Source organism: Danio aesculapii, chromosome 1 (genome assembly GCF_903798145.1).
Source record: "Danio aesculapii chromosome 1, fDanAes4.1, whole genome shotgun sequence".
Classification (NCBI taxonomy): Eukaryota; Metazoa; Chordata; class Actinopteri; order Cypriniformes; family Danionidae; genus Danio; species Danio aesculapii.
Genome location: NC_079435.1, coordinates 26427609 through 26448084, shown reverse-complemented (window position 1 = coordinate 26448084; position 20476 = coordinate 26427609). Strand labels below are relative to the sequence as shown.

The window sequence follows — 20476 nt, the reverse complement described above, 5'->3', positions numbered from 1 at the left end:
TAACACAGAGTCCAGTGATTTTTGCACATTTTTCACATCAAAAGACCAGAATTGAAGCAAAAAATGGTATAAATTGAGAAAAATTTCACATTTGAGCCATAAATTTGTTTTAAAAATGTTACTGCAAAGTCCTGGAGGGACTGACATGGGTTACCTTTTATATGCTGCAAACCACACATACTTCTGAAAACAAAAAATAATAGGCACTAATTGTCACACTATAGATGGCTGTAGTTTCTGAGCAGACTGTTAAAGAACATGACACACATACCTTACAGAAATCTTGTTTCAATCAAACACCACAGAAAACTTCCTACACGTACAGTACAATATAAAGCCATCCCAAAGAGCCTGAAGAAACCTGCTAAACATCTTTTTTTTTACTGTGTCTAACAGGAAAATTGGACCATTTACCCAGAGGAACCACAGTAGGCGATAAAACAATGGCAGCAGTCTGTTGTAATGAAGATGTCATCTGTCAATCATCCTGCAAGTTCTGTGATTGACTGGACTCCAAACTCTGAGAACTCTAAATAGTATATTTGCTATTTTAATGTATTAAATTATGTGTCTTAAGAGATTTTTCTGGTTTATTCATCAAGCTTCCTCCTGAGCCTCTGAATGGAGAGACTAACGGATCCGTTGAATGTCTTCAGCTTTAAATGGCTATTATACATTGTTTATCACATCTGATATTTATCCTGATATTTATATGTCCGTGCGACTTTGTTTCGTTTGGGTTGCGTTTTATTGAGTTAGTTTTCTAAGCAATATGTGCAGTCTTTAGAAAACCAAGAAAAGAGCCAAGGTAGGGAGTGAAGAGCTTTATCTTGCTCTGTTGAAAAAAAAAAATGCCACACAAAACCATTGACTTCCTCAGGCTGTCAGCGAGGTGGTAAAAGTCTGACCTTTCAGAAGACTGAAAGCCATTTTCTTACTTCTGTGCACCACAGTCAAATTGAACAAACTTATACAAATCCACTCCGAGAGAGATTTGAGAACTGCAGACTTTTGTTCAGTCTACTATGGTGTACAGTATCTATACACACCTCTGATATGTTATCAGTTTGCCTTGCGACTATGAAACTATTGTCAGTGGAGAATCATCGAGGTGACCGTTTTGCAGTAAAATGTTCTCATAGAGAGAGTATGACAGTATAGCACTCTGCATGTTGGCAAGAATTAGTTTTTTTTCCCAACACTGCAGGTCTACATACACACATTACTTCAACATGCTCATTTGCAGTCTTCTTTGCTTCTTCCAGACGTGCAAACGCACAATACCGTACCATGTTCATTAGCTGATATATATACCCCATTCTTCAACCGCATGGCTCTTTGTGTCTGAACATATGTTCGGGACATTGAGACCACTTCACATCCTGTACTTCAAGTTGCAAGGTGCAAATGTCAGAAGCGCAAGAGAAACCGTGTGCTTACTTCAAGCAGGGCAAGGGAAAACTCTGGGTAATCAGGTCATAATGTATTGTTCATAGTAAACTAATTGTACATTATTTTTTATAATTTATAAAGAGTACAGAGAGATAAAGGTGAAATAGGTTGAATGTTTGTAAAAATAAATGATAACAGATATGTTTGGTGTTTTTTATGAGTCTGACTCTCTCTCTCTCACACACACACACCTATGCTTGTGCAACCCAGGCACATTATTCATACTCCTAGATATATTTATGGAGAATACGAAATACATCCCAGGAGCTACGTTTTTTTTTGCACATTTTGTTTTCGTGAATCCACCAGAGGGAGCTGTGTACACGTTTTCAGATCTCAAATTTCTCTCACGAGTGCCATGCGCATCTGCTGTTCTCACGTAAATCCACCAGATCTAGAATCTAGAAAATCTGATCTAGAAAAATCTAAATCTAGAAAAAGAAAATCCCTTGTCTGAATTTGACCACGTTTTCATATCTTACCACGTTCTCACCCTGTTAGTTACTTATTTTATTTTTTGCCTTTTGTTTTTGTTTTGCCTGCTTTCTGGAACCGTTCTCCGAACGACTCAAATGCCGTCATCACGGTCAACTCCTCTCTGCATCTCAAGTCCACCAACATACATGGCGAGCTACTGGACAAATTGGTAACAGCGGAAAAGCCTGTCCTGAGGTAAGCGGTCAGCTGGTACTGGAAGAAGAAACAGAAGCCACCGGCGGCGTCATACTGACTTGTAGCGTTCATTTTAAAGATGAATTGCAGCCATATGTAGTTCTGGCTTTATAATTAATGCTCTCCAGAATTGTATATTTTACAATGAGCCTGTGTTACGCTTGTATATATGGTTTACAAAGACTCTCCATAGGTAAAGTGTATTTTATACAGTAAAAAAAAAATCCAACGCCCAATCCAACCCAAACCAGCGCTCACAGTTTGTAGCAAATTTTGAATGTAATTTAAAGACCACATTTAAGTCAGTGACTGTGGCGTAGTGGAAAGTGCACTGACACATGCACTTCAGTGTTTGCGGCGACCCGGCTTCGATTCCCGCCTCGAGGTCTTATACCTATGCTTCCCCTCTCTCTGCTCCTCACACTTTCCTGTCAATTCTCTCTACTGTCCTGTCAAAATAAAGGTGAAAACCCCTAAAAAAAAAAAAAAAGAAGACCACATTAAATATGATTTTGTTTTGAATTATGAAAACACAAAGCATGTTCTTGTAAACTAAAGTTCATAGCCATGTCATGTGTCATCGTAAACCTCAGAACAAGTGTACACATACAAACAAATTATTTAAATGTGAAATGCGGTTTTGCTTTATAAAAATGTTGTGATACGGAATTAAGATGATATACAGGGTAATTTGTACCGTTTTGATAAAGAAGCAAAAATATATTTTTTACATTATTCATTAGAACAGGCTTGATGAACAACAGTTCAGAAGTTTAACCTGAATCTGTCTGTGGTTTTAGTCTGAATAACAGTAAGGTCTTATTACAACTTTAGTTAATAAGGATGCACAGTATTGGCCACCAATATTTATCATCCGATGTTGGACTAATTTAAATCTACCTACAATAATACTGTATGAAAAAAAGCCAGTACCTATGGTTTATTAATGGATTAGTTCACTTAAAAATTAAAATGATGTTATTAATTAATTACCCTCAAGTCACAAAATAAGATATTTTAGATTAAATTTAGGGGCGTCCGGGTGCTCTGGTTTCCCCCACAGTCCAAAGACATGCGCTATAGGTGAATTGGGTAAGCTAAGTTGTCTGTGTGAATGAGTGTGTATGGATGTTTCTCAGTGTTGGGTTTCAGCTGGAAGGGCATCTGCTGCGTAAAACATATGCTTGATAAGTTGGCAGTTCATTCTGCTGTGGTGACCCCAGCTTAATAAAGGGACTAGGTCAAAAAGAAAATGAATGAATTAATTCATTAATATAACTGGATTTAGCAATATAAGTAATGGATTGAAAGAGGAATTGGCCAAACTTTTTTTTTTTTAAATAATTGTTGTTGTTTTTGTTTTGTTATTGTTGTTGTTTTTACAATACATTTTTATCAGTGGATCTCTATTTGCTGTATTAACTAACATTACCAATGAGCAATATTTTTTATTTTATTTATTTTTATGTTAATTAAATTGAAGTTAGCACTGAATTACAGTTGTACTGTAGTATAAATATTGAAACAAATGCTGTACAAGTATTGTTCTAAGTTAGTTTAACTGAATTATGTAAAAACAATTACGAATAAAGATTTATAATTTCCTCTTCTGCTGCTGAAAATCTGCCCTGTACAAAAACCACAAAGCTAAAGAGCAAGCCTAAACAATAGAGCTTGACTTAAACAGCAAGTTTTGGAATAGTTTCTGCTCTTCAAGGCAGCATTTGACAATGTGACAAAACAGTAATATTATATAACATTTTTTTTTTAAATAACAAGTAAAACAACAGTTTTTTATGTGAATTATATTTTATCAGGTAAGCCTAAATTATTATTATGATTCAAAGTTGATTTTGAGCAACCATTTCTCCAGTCATCGGTGACACATGATCTTTCAGAAACCATTCAAGTTGTCGATTTGTTGTTCAGTGTTAATATGCTGTATTCTAACATGCTGATACAGTACTAAAATACTGATTCAAACTATAGCATTGTGAGTTGTTATTATGAATTTATTGATTTATTTAGAGCACAGTATATTGGGATTGATGCAAGTGAATACTGATCCAATGAAAACTGTAGCATACTGTATAGGAATTGCTTTGTTTGCTTTGTATATTCTGTGCAAAGTATATAAATTCAGGACAGTGAAGTCAATATTTCAGTGAAGGTAGGTATTTACTGTAGATTATACTCTAATGTGTTTCGGTTAACATTCAAATGAATTAGCATCTGATTAATCTGTGCTGCAAATCATTGCTGATCTCCTGTATTTAGAGGAATGTCAGTAAGATTATTATTATTATTAGCATCATTATCATTATTATTTTGTCATTTTAGCAAATACAAAACTATTAAAACTCTTTAATGTCTTATTTGTCTTTAATACCTATAAGTGTATATATTTAGGGTATCACAAAAGGTCTTCTCTTAAAGCATGAACACTATGACTTTCGTTTTTATTTAATTAGCTTAGGCTCATCATTTTACCAAGAATAAAACAAGAATTGATTAAAACATTACAAACAATCGAACCATTAAACTGATAGATTTTAATGATTTCTACAGTTTTTTTTATATTTTGTTAAATATTTACATTTAATATGTAACATTTTTGTTTTTTAATTTTGTTATAATAAATGTTTATAGTTTGAGATTAAAAGTTTATGTGAATTGTATTATTTTTTATGTACAAAAATAATGCAAATGTGGGGAAAAAACGTGTTTTCGAATCTGTTTTAATTTACAACCCTGAAATTAAATGTCCATATATTCAAGAATTTTTCAAAACATTAATAAAAGCTCATAAAGTGCATCCTCTGGAATTTATATTCATATTTCTTCATAGCTGCAACTCTGATATTGTCCACCAGATGACGCTATTAGGTAAACATTACATGTGAGTGGATGGAAAAAGCGTCATCGGTCTCCTAGCAGCGGTGTGTGTGAGAGTGAACTATACGGTTTCCAGGTGAGTGTGTTAACGTTTCTCCCTCTGTACTGAACATTTTTATAAATCACACACAGGTCAGTTCTGAATGTGAAATTAGCATTAAACCATGAAAGGGACAACATTCAATTTCGAGTGGGAGAACAGTAAGAGCTTACCCTAGCAGACTCATGAAGCAGGTTAGCATCCAGCTAGCTAGTTGTCGTCTTCAAAGAACATGTACGATTGCTTTAAATTAACAGCAAATTTCAACCATGCGCTATCTGTATGCGAATTTTGAGTGGTTTAATGACACTGACTCCGGAGCTCAGAAATGTTTGGATTATTTTAGCATAACGTTACACGTGCATGTGAAGCGCTAGCCCGTGTGCTAATGAGCTCAGGGGATTAATGAACTCGTAGATTATGCTTTACTGTTGTAAAACTGTTGTCTTGTGTGTCTGACCTACGACACTGTTATGAGAGTCAACGTTATACACTGTCAGTTTCACTGCTGTCATGTGATTGATTTATTGGTGGATGATTGTATGTGGCTGTAATACGCGACGACGGAAATGCTATTTTCATTTACCGTTACTCTGATATGCAACAGGTAACGTTTTTAATAGACCCTAAAACGGGGATGCAAATAACCGAGTTACGCATGTGAAATGATCTGCAGGTTGCAGCAGTAACGTTAGTGTAACTTAACGTTATGTTGTTGGATCTAGCTGTGTGTCGGCTCACTTATCAAGTTAATTTACTTTTATCGGATTATTAAATAACAAGTGAACAAGCTAATTTTCTTATCTGATTATTGGCCGCTGAGTGGGCTTCATTAGCCATCAAATTGTATTTGGAAATAAAAATACATTAATGAAAATACATTTCTGCTTACTGTTAGATTCAATATTCAGAGTATTTATATGCACAATAAAGAACAGGTTCTCTGTACAAAGAAATTCTTACTTTGCTGTCCACACAGAATGCCAATAAAGTTTAAAGTATATTTAAAATTGTAAAATACTTATTTAACAAAATAGGCATGCGAAAAAGTAAACAAGTTTAAACTATGGAATAAATAATAATAATAACAAAGAAGGTTTATATATATATATATATATATATATATATATATATATATATATATATATATATATATAACTGTGTAAATGTTAAATGTGCAAGGGACAGTTCTTGTTACAGACTGCTGTCAGCTGTTAGTCATTTTAGTTGAACTAATTATTGCTACTAGATTATTTTAAGATGTAGGCCAATACTGTATATATATAAATGTATGATTATTGAATATAGCAAATATGCATTCATACTGCTACATTGTAATATTACTACGTTGAAAACTTTAGTATACTTTATGCTTTGGGAGGCATATGTTCTAGCTGTGTGTCTGCTTGCTTCTCAAGTTAATTTACGTTTATTGGATTATTTAAAAAAAGAAAACAAGCGAAAAAGCTTGTTCTCATATCTGATCATTAGCTATAAAAAAATGTCTTTTATAAACAAAATACATTAATAAATAAATACATTTCTGCTTAATGTTAGATTTAACATTCAAAGTGTTTATATGCACAATAAAGAACAGGTTCCCTGTACAAAGAAATTCTTACTTTGCTGTCCACACAGAATGCCAATAAGGTTAAACGTATATTACAAATTAAAAAAATACTTATTTAACAAAATAGGCATGTGAAAAAGTAAACAAGTATAAACTCTGAAATAAATATATAATATAATAATAATAATAATAATAATAATAATAATAAAGACAGTTTTTGATACATAAATGTGTAAATGTTAAAAACTGTTGTGCAAAGTCCAGCAGAGAATAAATAATGTGCAAAACTGTAAAAAAAATGTGCAGTATTTGATTGTTAAAGTGCGTATGTGCAAAAAAACCAGGCCTTGTTATAGACTTCCGTTACCTGTTAGTCAGTTTGGTTTAACTAATTATTGCTATGGAATATTTTAAGCTGTAGGCCAATACTATATATAAATGTATGATTATAGCAAATACGCATTCATATTGCTGCATTTTAATATTACTATGTTGGAAACTTTAGTATACTTTATGCTTTGGAAGGCATATCTCTGATTACCATATTTGATTAAATGTGAAGATACAATAATTACAGTAACGCTGTGTAATGAATACTTGCATTTAAGAATAACTGTTTACTGCATAATAATATTGTAAAATACAACATATTTCAATATGATTACTTCAGTATTCAGTATCAAGTGAATATTGAGAAATCATTCAGATATGCTGATTTGCTTGTTTGCTTTGATACATTATCAGCTAATGATTAATAATCATCAGAAGTATAGATTTTAAAATATAGATATAGATAATCTATACCAGGGGTGGGCAAACTCGGTCCTGGAGGGCCGGTGTCCTGCACAGTTTAGCTCCAACTCTAATCAAACACACCTGCTTATAGATTTCTAGTGATCTTGAAGACACTGATTAGCATGTTCAGGTGTGTTTGATTAGTGTTGGAGCTAAACTGTGCAGGACACTGGCCCTCCAGGACCGAGTTTGCCCACCCCTGATCTATACAATCTAATTATATAGATAATCAGACGAAATGTTTCTTGAGCATGAAGTCAGCATATCAGAATGATTTCTGTGGAATTATGTAAATTTTAACATTGTACAAAAAAATTGATGCTGAAAATTCAGCTTTTGACATGAGATGAATAAAATATATTTAAATGTTTATTTACAGTACCTTTAAAATGTGTTTATGACAACATTTCACAATATTACTCAATTTTGATTTGTTTGTTTTGTTTTTTTTAATAAATATGGCTTATCAACTTTTTTCAAACACATACAGTTGAAGTCAGAAGTATTAGCCCCCTTTGATTATTTTATTTATTTGTTCTTTCTTTTAACAGAGCAAGAAAATTGTCACAGTATGTCTGATATTTTTTTTCCTTCTGGAGAAATATTTTGGCTAGAATAAAAGCAGTTTTTTATTTTTTAAAAGCCATTTTAAGGTCAAAATTATTAGCCCTTTTAAGCTATAATTTTTTGATAGTTTACAGAACAAACCATCAATATACAATAACTAGCCTAATTGACCTAGTTAAGCTTTTAAATGTCACTTTAAGCTTTATAGAAGTGTCTTGAAAAACATCTAGTAAAATATTATGTACTGTAGTCATGGCAAAGATAAAATAAATCAGTTATTAGAAATGAGTTATTAAAACTATTATGTTTAGAAATGTGTTGAAAAATCTCTCTGTCAAACAGAAATTGGAGAAAAAATAAACGGGGGCTAATAATTCAGGGGGGCTAATAATTCTGACTTCAACTGTATATTTACTCAACATATATATTAGGCACTCAATATAAAGTGCTATATTTTGTTTTAAAAAATTTCAGAATTAGCTGGCGCTTGTATTAAAATCAAAGCATTATTATTAATAAGTGTAATTTATAATACTTAAATGTTATGATTTATATTATTGTATTTTCATATTATCAATCTGTTTCCCTCAGCACTTGGTGCATTATGGAACCTGTAAAAACAAATATGTTTCTGTTGTCCCTAGTGTTTCTCAGCCATATGATGCATCTAATGAATAACCTAATTGAGCTTGTCTTTGATGTGATCTCTTTGCAGAAGAGCCCCGTCCGACTAAGCAAATGGGGCTTTTTGACAAGCTTGCAGGATGGCTGGGCCTGAAGAAGAAGGAAGTGAACGTGCTGTGTTTGGGCCTGGACAACAGTGGAAAAACTACCATCATCAACCAGCTAAAGCCATCCAATGTATGCCTGTAGACACAATATGTCTTTCCATTTTCCTTTCGGTTCTTTCATTTGAGCTCATCATGACATTGTCATATTTGTGTTCCCTACAGGCTCAGGCTCAAGACATTGTCCCAACTATAGGATTCAGCATAGAAAAGTTTAAGACCTCAAGGTAAATAAATAAATATATATATATATATATATATATATATATATATATATATATATATATATATATATATATATATATATATATATATATATATACACACACATATATATATATATATATATATATATATATATATATATATATACACACATATATATATATACACACAGTTTGATAGGATATTTCTGTTAAAGGCTTTTTTCACTTCACTTATTATTTTTTTAAAACTGCTTTTAACCCCAGGTATTGCTAAATCTATGTAATGCAGAAACTTTTTTTTTTACCATGGAGTAGGAAACTTTGCTTCAGAGTAAATTTTACCCCACATTGTGGTTTCAAACATATACAACAGTGACAAATTACATTTCCACAGTCACATATTTCACACAACTAACAAACTTAGCCAAGTGTTCATACACTTACTTTTCACACTGGTCAGTCAGTCCATAATTGTAAGTCCAGTCATTGTTTTTAGTGTTGGTATCAACCCTATCATGGTAAATAACTATATTAGATATTGTCAATTTTACTATTAATTGGACAGGTCACCTACAAAAAGTGTTTCCAAACCGTGTTGAGTTTCTATTTTTGTGTTGTAACAAAATATGTTTTTTTGTAAAATGGTGGAAACCAGTAGCCATTTACATCCATTGTAGGCACAAAAATAGCTTCCAGCATTTTTCAAAATATTTTATTTTGCATTACATAAAAGGAAAAACTTTATTTTGGAACAAGTGGAGGGTGAGTAGATGACAGAATTTTCAGATTTTGTAAGGTTTTCCCTTAAAATATATCCTGGATTTACATTATGGACAAAAACAATCTTCTTCAATCCAATTGTTTCTTGTTACTATTTGACATTTCTTTCTTAAACGCTGGGTTGCTGTAACTATTCAAAAATGTGTAAATATGAGACACATGATCGTCTCTCACTTAAGGCTGCTTGATAATGACAAACATCATAATTGTTGATTATTCCATTGAAATTGTAATTGAGATTATTAATTACCATTATAACAATTTACATTTATCGATGTTTTAAATAGCTTTAGACCATTGCTTGAAGCAATTGCATGACATAATATATATATATATATATATATATATATATATATATAAATTATTAAAACAAAGCATCCCTAACTTTAGTACTGACTTATCGGTAGGGCCAGACAGAATCAGAGACATTTTTGCTATTTCTGTGCAGGATTTTGTAAAAATTCTGTGGATTTATGTGGAATGATTTTGGTAGTATCATATTTTAATTTTTAAGTATCATAACTAAAACATATTATATGAAATAAAAAAAACCTTTTTAACTTTTATTTAATGTTTAGAATGCTAATCCAACTAGATCTACTTATTTGGTAAACAAAGCAAGTCTTTCGTATAATACATCTACTACAGGGTGTCCGCGGGGTCTTAAAAAGTATTAAAAGTTGATAAATCAATTATGGGAAAATTAAGGCTCTTAAAAGGTATTAAAAAGTCTTTATTGTGTTTTTACAAGGCCTTAAATTTTGTTTGAGCGTTGTCCAAAATGTTTGACCCCTAAAAAGCATAATATATTTATTTTCCTCCTAATACTAACAACAGCGTGCTCGATGCACGCGATTTGTTCAGGCTGGGGAACGTCCAGCCAAGCTCCTTTGTCCGGGGAATGTCCAGTGTTGCCAGATTGGGTGGTTTTGAATTTATTTTTGCTGGTAAAAACTGACATAGGCGGGTAGTGAAAATGTGGTTGTTTGAAACGGTGTGCCCGCCAGCCCCGTTCTGCCCTTATAAACCTGTTTTGATCTCCCAAAGGGATGCCATAGCTACCGTTCATTGCATACATACGCTTAGATCAGTGCGGGGCTTTTTGGTTTTCAGCTGTTTTTCGACAGCTTGGAAACAGGCTGGAATTAGTCAGCTACGTCTGGCAACACTGGTGAGGTCACGTAATTTGCGACAAACGCAGGAAGGTGATGTGACGCTTTACACATGTAGAGAACACATAGAGCAAAACATTTGGTAAAATGGAAAAAATTTGCGTACTCCTGGTTGGAAAAGACAAGTTTAAACAGTGGCTGAAGCTTGTCGCTGAAAATAACCAAGTAATTGTTTTTTTTTTCAAGCTTTGTTTCTTCTGAGCTTATCTGAGTTCTGTTGCATGGTTGCCCTCCATTGATTTATTTAACTACAACTGTTTATTAACAACTGTTTATTAAGTTAAAGGTTTGATACTGATTAGAAATTGAAGTAGCAATGAAATATTCTGAGAAGGTCTTTAAAAAGTCTCAAAAAGGTATCGAAATTACATTTAGGATTTCCTGCAAATACCCTGTACTAAAAAACATTCCAAAACTGTATTGTAAATAAATCAAATGAACATTTTCATATTAGTCAATAATATTACTGAAATTAATTTAAAAACTGAATAAACATAAATGCACACACATTTACACAAGAAAATAAATATTATGTAAATGTAAATTATCTCAGTTATGTGCTAAAAATCTGCTGAAAGATGCAGATTCCGTGTAGAACATTGCGCATGGACATAGGCTACATACAAACATGTATTTTACATTATTTTTTATTTAAATACTTTAATGATAATGTAATTGTGGCATGCCTCAATTACGAGTTTAAAACATTCCTTTACCCTGGTATTAAAGCGGTATTTAGAATGATAGACCTGAATTACACCTGAATCAAAGGAATAGTTTGCCATCCAAAATTAGCATTTTCACCATTTGCTCCTAGTGTAAACATTAATGAATTTTTACCATTGAACACAAAACAAGATATTATGAAGAATGTGGTGGGAAAGCAGACATTGACATCCATAGTAAGAGAAAAAATACTATGGAAATAAATGGTTGCTTTTTCCCCAACATTCTTCAGTATATCTTCCATTGTGTTCAGCAGAAGAAAGTCAAACAGGTTTGGAACAGGTTGAGTAAATGATGGCAGAATTGAAATTTTTTGGTGAACTATCCCTTGAAGCACAATGTGAAAAGCCCCATATGTGTATTTTTTCCAAATTTTACTAACACAGCTTCTCTCCCCAAAGTCTTTCTTTTACAGTGTTTGACATGTCAGGACAGGGAAGATACAGAAATCTGTGGGAACACTATTACAAGTAAGCTTATCTGATAATATTGAGAAAGCAGAGTGCGGTCAGCCACTTTGGAATGGATCTGTGTGACTTGCATGTATCTGTTGTGTTTTTTTAGGGAGGGGCAGGCCATCATATTTGTGATTGACAGTGGAGATAAACTTAGAATGGTAGTGGCAAAAGAGGAACTGGATACCCTTTTGAATCACCCTGGTACGCCTTGCTTTTCATGAATTTGTTTTATAGTAATCATTTTCAGGTCTGATTAAAAAAATGAATCACATTTGTGTTTGTGAATGCACTCAGATATTAAGCACAGGAGGATACCTTTACTCTTTTTTGCCAACAAGATGGATCTCAGGGATGCTTTGTCAGCAGTAAAGGTTTCCCAGCTTTTGTGTCTGGAAAACATTAAGGACAAGCCATGGCATATCTGGTAGGAAAGCAAAACATTTATTTCTATGAGATTGTTAAGGCACACTCACACCAAGAACAAAACATGTAACAATAACTAAACATCTTAAACATCAGTTTTGTCATCTGCTGATTTAAATGCTTTAGTCACATAATATATTCTGACTAGCTGCTAGTTTTAATCAGCTACAATAATCTCAGACTGGCTCTAATGTTTGTTCCACTGTACCATAAAAAACCTGCATTTTTTTTTTCAACTTGTCCGAGCTGGCAGATGCTATGGAAGCCCATTCCCGCCACTAAATAAAAATAAATAAATAAATAAAAAACTATGAAGACAGTATTCTAAGTTATAGGGCTCTAGTTTGACGATCCATACGCAAAGTGCAAAGCGCAGGGCGCAAAAGCAATTAGGGCGTGTCGGAATCCACTGTTGCTAATTCAAGGACGGAAAAATCCGTGGCGCATGGTCTAAAAGGGTTGAGCTTATTTTCTTAATGAGTTATAGGTGTGTTTTGAGAATAAACCAATCAGAGTCTCATCTCCCATTCCTTTTAAGAGTCAGTTGCGTCGCGCCTTCACGCATTTGCTTTTTACATGATGGACTTTGTATGCCGGGTGTATGATGGGGCCCATAAAGTCTGAATTCTGAGTAATAATGTCACAATTCCGAGTTCTAAAGTTCCAATTCCGAGTTATAAAGTCAGAATTCTCAGTTATAAAGTCGAAATTCTGAGTAATAAAGTCAAAATTGTGAGTTATAAAGTCAGAATTCTGAGTTATAACATCGCAATTCCGAGTTATAAAGTCGCAATTCCGAGTTATAAAGTCAGAATTCTAAACCCATTTTGACTTTATAACTTGGAATTCTGACTTAACTCAGAATTTATAATAAATTAGAATTCTGACTTTAAAAATATTTTTTTTATTGTTAAATGATTTATTTTTTCAGGGTTCATACGGTCATGGAAATCCTGGAAAAGTCATGGAATTTTGACATGCCATTTTCAAGGCCTAGAAAAGTTTTGGAAAAACAAAAACCAACAAAGTTTTGGAAAAGTCATGGAAAACAGATATATCTGTATACTTGAATATAGGTTAGCTGTCTTTACTTCTTTTCTGTCCTTGACCAATCACATACTCTCACATTATTAGTGTGGTATAAGCACTATCTAAATACATTTTACATAGATATAAATATACATTTAACCTGAATAGATTGTTACATGTTTTGTTTTTCATTTATCACGAATGTAGACATTTCATGAAGCATTAGGTCATGAAAAGGCACTGGAAAGTCTTGGAAAAGTCATGGAATTTTAGTAGTAAAAATGTATATGAACCTTGTCTTTTATTATTCAGTGGCGGGAATGGGCTTTCATAAGATACAGCAGAAACTGACAATACAAAAAAATTTATAAAAAAAGGGAAATTTTATTCTGATGTCACCTTGACTGATGGGGCGGGGCATGTCAGGCACTATAGAGCATTCTATTGGTTATGATTTGAAAAGAAAATTAATCCATTTAGGCAGAAGTGACAAACTACAACCTTTACATGTTTACATCAGTTTTATATCCTCTAAACATAATTTTTTTCACTGTTTTGGAGACCACTAGCCTATAGATATCTTTAAAACTAACCATGCTAATACTAACATCTTAAAATATTTTAATTTCATGGGACCTTTAAAATAAATCCCAGCAGACAAGAATTGGAAAATCAGTTGTGGATTTGTTTAATAATTGCAACAAGTGCATAAAGATTAAAATAAGAGCATTAAAAATGATAGCCAAGTTTTACATAAATACAAATGTATTTGGTTAACTAACTTTCAAACATAATCTATTAAGATTAACTATGCTCAAATAAAATGTAAAGTATTTTTGTCATTTGACATTTTTGGTATTTTTCTCTGATACAGAAATCATTTTGATAAGATATTCTTTTGTGTGCAAATCTTTTTAAAAACGCAAAGGAAACATTTAGTTTAAACAAACTGTTAAATGGTTCTTAAACCTATATCTTCAGTGTTGTAAATCTTGTCTTTGGGGTAAATAGTCCTTAAGGCTGTGGTTTGTTTGCACTAATATTTTTGTGTGTGTCATGGTTGCAGTATATAAACAGTGTATGAGTTACAGTTAATAACAGTAAGATTGAGATTACAGATATGTATTACCTAGATGGTCTGTCTGTATCTATGTGGGCGAAATTAGAGGTCATTTACAATAAACAAGGTTTATGCCTGTGAAATAATTCAATTATTATGCCTGTAATTAAGGGAACTCTTTAATTAGATTACATAATTAAGGAACTCTCATTATTAATTAGATTGTCTTTGTACATTGATTGAAGATGTTAGAAGTACATAAATCACCAAGCTAATGCACCAGAAGCAAATCGCAGATTTAGCTTTAGTTACAGTATTCAATAAATGTCACAATAAATGGAGAAAAAAAAGGTATTACATACCACAGTGACAAGCATTCCTATCCAGATGGAATTGGATTTCTCTGAGGAACACCCCGAGCAGGCCAGAATAAGTAATTTGCTCTTTAATTTTTACAAAGGTTGCATGAAATCAACACAGACGTGTTCAATTCAGATGGGAATAACACAAAGTGTGTCTGTGACAAATTTACTTAATCTCTTGAGGGTAAAACCTGCCCTGTCTGAATGCATTTTGATTTTCATTGTAGGCTTAGCTTTAGACGTCTAGATCATCATGAGATTGCTCTTTCGGAGAGCCAGCTATGGTCGCATGTTTTATATAACTATTTTAAATAACTATTTAAATTCCTATTCCTAGAACTATTATTACTATTAGTGTTCCCATATCCATAGTTCCAGTGAACATTCTCAAGCAGCATCTCAGACATGTGTTGTTAACAGTACAGCTCTAATCCTTTGGTTGAAAGCATATTTTTCTTAATATGACATATAATGTTTGTCCCAAATTTCATGTTTGTGCACTGTTAAGTAATGCATTCGCACCGAGTATTCTAAAAACAGCAAATACACTTTAAATACTAGGGATGTCCCAATCAAGATTTTTTGCCCTCAAGTCCGAGTCATTTGATTTTGAGTATCTTCCGATACCGAAACCTGATCTGACACTTACATAAAAAGAGCAAAGAAACAGATCAAGGATGATCTTTATGTTTTAGTAGTGTGGAATGTTGAACATTTCATGCACTCAACAGTTACAGGTATGCTCATTTAGCGGAAATGGAGAAGCCTTGTGATACCATGGTTGAATAACTTTTTTTCATTTGTGATTGTCCAAGATAAATACTCAAAGGCAAGCTAATACATTCACAGGCAACAGTTACATGTACATGCAGGGCCAACAGTTGTTTTTGTGGAGGCCACAACTTTTTCCAAGATTATATAATGTGTAAAAGACATGATTTAAACAATGTTTACTGTTACGTTTGATCAGTTTAATGTACATTCTGAATAAAAGTGTACACTGCCAGTACAATATTGTAAACTACAATATTGTAAAGTTGGAGGCAAAAGAATCTTGTGAAAGTTTTATTATTTTTCAAATATTAGTGCTTTTAACAGAGCAAAGGATTGTTTTATTTTTTCCTGTTATATTTTTCAAGTTGTATTTCTGTTAGTTTGGTTGGAATAAAAGCATTCTTACATTTTTTTAGCCCCCTTAAGACATTTTCTTTCCAAAGACCACTGTTGTTCAATGACTTTATTTATTTATTTATTTATTTATTTATTTATTTATTTATTTATTTATTACTATGATTGTTATTATATATATATATATATATATATATATATATATATATATATATATATATATATATATATATATTTTTTTTTTTTTTTTTTTTTTTTTATTATTGAAATATGTTTTATTAATTCATTTATTTATTTTACAGTGCTAGCGATGCAGTGAAAGGAGAAGGTCTTCTAGAAGGTGTAGACTGGCTGCAAGGTAAATGCACTTTACATGCGTTGTGCATCTGATTTGCCATATTCTCAAATTGTTTCTTTAGAGCAGGAGTGCCCAAACTCAGTCCTGGAGGGCCGATGTTCTGCAGATTTTGCCTCAACACATGTGCACAGATGTTTCTAGAAAGCCTACTAAGAGCTTGATTAGTTAGCCCAGGTGTGTCTGATTGGGATTGGAACTAAACGTTACAGGACACCGGCCCTCCAGGACCAAGTTTGGGCACTCTTGCTTGAGAGACTAGTGGATAGACTATTTAGGAAGGGTCTCAAAAAAGCATATTTTAAAATATTAAATACCATTTCTATTTTTGTGCTCTGTTTCATCCATAGAACAAATTGCACTGTAAGTACTGAAGCTGAAATTCCCAGATGTGTTGTGATTCTTGTTTATGAATAGAGTTTTGTTCAGAACTTGCATCTGGGCTGTATTTATTCTTGCACAATTTAGTGTCATTTCAGCCTTTTGGGCAACATTCAAAAGAAAATAAACCTTCATGAGGTATTTTACAGATTAGATACAGTCCAAATTGATGCAAAAAACATTTTCAGACCCCTATTCTTCTTGATGTTTGAGGTGTATTTGAAGGTTCTGATAAGTGTAGATTCTTTTTGAAAGTTCACAGATGTCTGTTGTCTTACACCCAATAGCTTATCCCCACCTTCTCCCCACTCCAAAAAAAAAAAAAAAAAAAAAAAAAATGAAATCCAGCAGTTTTGGTGTAACATGTTTATAAAAAATAATGTTTTTTTTTATTTTCTTCTCTCATTTGCAGATCAAATCAGAGCGATGAAAACGTAAAACCCTCCTGAAAGAAAAAATTAATAAAATAACATCCAAGGTCACCAGCTACAATGGCAAAACCAGACAAAAACAGATCTTCAGCTTTGGGCAGACAGTGTCTGTGAATTTAAAATCAGCTCCGTTTTACTGTAATAAAACACTGTGTGGCTTTGATTATGACCCTGTTTGCACCAAATGTCAATGTCTCAATTGATCACAAGTGGTCAGTTGAGACAACTTTGTAAATCTCTTCACAAATGTTATCGATTATTATTTATTAGCAGGTTCTCTGTACAGAATGTATAAGCACACAATAGAATTGACACACAAAAAAACTGACTACCACCTCAATAGAAAATATTTTGTACCCTTTTTATCCAGTGTAGGGGCCGTTCACCATTGGCATCTTTTGCATGTGCAAATTCGTTATTTCCAATGTAGGCACGCCGTTTTGAAAACATCTCAACTTTTCCGAATGCTGCAAGTGTACATGACAAGAACTGACCAATCAGCTTTATACTTTGTATGAAATATTCACATTTCTGTAGACTAATTATCTCAAACAAACACAGAACACCCACACACTGCAGCACTTTTAAATTTTTGTCTATAAATAATGCTTGTATCAGAGCTGCAGCAATGTTTGTCAGTTTGTCATCCTAGCAACGACAGATGGAACATTGGAACGTGAGTGCAAAGCATGTTTAAAAATAGTGAAGGAAGTGACGTGCCTCGAGCTTTCCATTACATTTTAGATGCGAAATGTGAATGGCCCCTAACTCAGTTCTGACATGTTTTACTCATCTGAGCTGTGCTGTAAATTGGTCTGTGACAATATATAAATGTTCCATAACATCCTAAAAATACGAACGCTATACGTCTTGCCTACCAATGCTGCAGAACAGTGTTTCTCAACCACATTTCTGCGGGCCCCAACATTGCACATATTGCAATTCTCCTTAATTATACACATCTGATTTAACTCATTAGCTCATTGGACACTCCAAGAGCTGAAACGGTTGTGTCCGGTTCATGAGACATGTAATCTACATGTACCGCTTTGGGGGGGGGTCTTCAGAAACATTAGTGAAAAGCATTTCTGTAGAGCAGGGGTGTCCAAACTCAGCCCTGGAGGGCCGGTGTCCTGCTGAGGTTAGCTCCAGCTTGCTTCAACACACCTGCAAGGAGGTTTCTAAACTGTAAAACCCAACAGTCAACTTTATCAAATGAAAGGAGTGTAGTTAACTCAAAATATACTGAAAGTCAATTCTACTCATTTGAAAAGAGTTTTAAACTCAGTGTTGAAGGTAATGACTATATTAAATACCTCATTACTTCAGCTTAAATGGAGTAAGTTCACAGTACTCATAGAGATTAGTTTTTAACTCAAATGGTTTGTTTCAATCGGTTTCCTTAAATGGTTTGAGTTGCCTTAACTTATTGGGTTGTGCAGTACTCAGTTGGTTTAAGTCTTCTTCATTTATTGGGTTTACTGTGCTCAAATTGTTTCATTTACTCAAATGGATTAAGTTCACAGGACTCATTAGGATTAGTTTTTGAACTTAAATGGTTTGTTGCAATTGGTTTCCTCAAATGGTTTGAGTTACCTTAACTTTTTGGCTTTTACAGTGTAGTATATTGATTAGCTGATTCAGGTGTGTTTGATTACGGTTGGAGTTAAACTCTACAGGACACCGGCCTTCCAGGACCGAGTTTGGACACCCCTGCTGTAGATTGATTCTGCTGAGAGAGCAAAGTTTGAATTGTAATATTTTATAAATTAATTCAAAATATTAGCAGACTAATCTTGTTTTTTTTTTATCTTAGCTATGTTTGTTTATGAATCAATAGAATATACTTATGAGCATTGTTTATTTCATTGCTCTAGAATGTAAAATCAGTCAAAGCTTGTTACTGTAGCAATGTTATGTACAGTAGTGATGTTTACTCACTATTTTGCTATGATAAACTTTTCATGCATTGCACGCATGTTGCCTCTGAACCGTTTAAACATAACAGTGTTGTTATTTTGTTGTAGTTTTTTTTTTTAAGTGTGACTGCTTAAACTGTCAAAAAGGAAACATTCCTTTTGTTCAGGGGTTATTTTTTTCTGAGAACAGGTGTGTTTTTAAAGCTGTTCTAATGGAATGGTTGATGCATTTTTTGTCATTTTATTTCAATCTTACAAATGTATTTATTTTCTAAACATTTCACTGAAATGTAGCAGTTCCTTTCTTGCTGTTTTTATTCAACATTAAGGGTTCTTGTAATAGGATGTGTAAAGAATAAACAGAAATGTTGGGGCTTAGTTTTTGTCTTTATTATTTGCTCTATCTCACAAACAAACATTTACTCACAAACAGAAATGCAAAGAAACTTTTGAGAAAGGTTTTGAGAAAAGTGCATGTTTGTTTACTAATTTACTTATAGTATGTCTCAAAAATATTACAAGTAAATACAAAGTAAATACTAATTTACTTATAGTATGTCTAAAAATATTAAATATTCCATGCTGTTGAGGGAATATACTGTGTGTGTGCATGTGTGTGTATCCCCTCAATAATCAAGGTCTGAAAACATGGACTATTTTATATTGACCTACTCTCAATTCTCAAATACATTTTTAATGATAATTTACCTTTCAGAGATGAATGGCAAATCTAGAGAACTGAAAAAAAAAATGTGATTAGGTCATTTTTAACTATTCAGTTCTAAATTCATGACCATAGCTATCTATTGAAGTTCAAACTGAGAATCAGAATCGGAAGAAAAATGGGATTTGAGTAATTAGTTGTAAGTTGCATTGGTGTGAGACAGACAGACTGGTCTGTGTATTTCTTAAACTGTTGACTTACTGTCACTGCAAACACCTCTAGGGTTAACAGATATTGGTTAAAAAATAAGAAAATAGTGTGAAAGTTCCTTGCTTATGCCAGAGTTCAACAATAACTCTGTTAACAGCAAGAGTCTGAGAATACAAAACATTGAAACCTTGAAGCAGGTGTGCAACAGTAGCAGAAAAACACACCACCAATCCTATCAGCTAAGAACTGCAAACTGAGGCTAAATTCTCTCAGGCTCAAAGGAAAATTATAAAAATGTATTGTTCCAGTTCTTGATTTTGAGTCGTTGAACTAAATTTAAACTACATTTAGACTCTAGAATTGTGCACTGTTATTATGTTATGTTAATTATGA

At 33.0% G+C, this 20476-nt stretch overlaps 2 protein-coding genes across 3 annotated transcripts in view; both read left to right on the top strand.

The window, feature by feature from the left end:
• epha6 (eph receptor A6) overlaps positions 1-1583 on the top strand; it is a 248440-nt gene extending 246857 nt beyond the window's left edge. For both annotated transcript variants that reach the window (XM_056458117.1, XM_056458109.1), the window contains exon 18: positions 397-1583. In XM_056458117.1, the coding sequence (XP_056314092.1) occupies positions 397-432 (36 nt within the window). In that variant the 3' untranslated portion in view covers positions 433-1583. The remainder of the gene's footprint in view (positions 1-396) is intronic.
• Positions 1584-5033: 3450 nt separating this feature from the next.
• arl6 (ADP-ribosylation factor-like 6) lies at positions 5034-19577 on the top strand. Its single transcript, XM_056458096.1, has 8 exons — positions 5034-5095; positions 8707-8852; positions 8945-9006; positions 12065-12133; positions 12228-12322; positions 12416-12545; positions 16426-16481; positions 17272-19577. The coding sequence occupies exons 2-8, from the start codon at positions 8730-8732 to the stop codon at positions 17295-17297; spliced, it is 561 nt and encodes a 186-aa protein (XP_056314071.1). The 5' UTR covers positions 5034-5095; positions 8707-8729; the 3' UTR covers positions 17298-19577.
• The last annotated feature ends 899 nt before the right edge of the window (positions 19578-20476 follow it).

What these genes read in the sequence shown, in the direction of transcription:
- arl6 (XM_056458096.1), top strand. Translation starts at nt 8,730, where the DNA reads ATGGGGCTTTTTGACAAGCTTGCAGGATGGCTGGGCCTGAAGAAGAAG. An exon ending in ACCAGCTAAAGCCATCCAAT is followed by an intron (nt 8,853 to 8,944) that starts GTATGCCTGTAG and finishes TGTTCCCTACAG; the next exon opens with GCTCAGGCTCAAGACATTGT. An exon ending in GACAAGCCATGGCATATCTG is followed by an intron (nt 12,546 to 16,425) that starts GTAGGAAAGCAA and finishes TTTATTTTACAG; the next exon opens with TGCTAGCGATGCAGTGAAAG.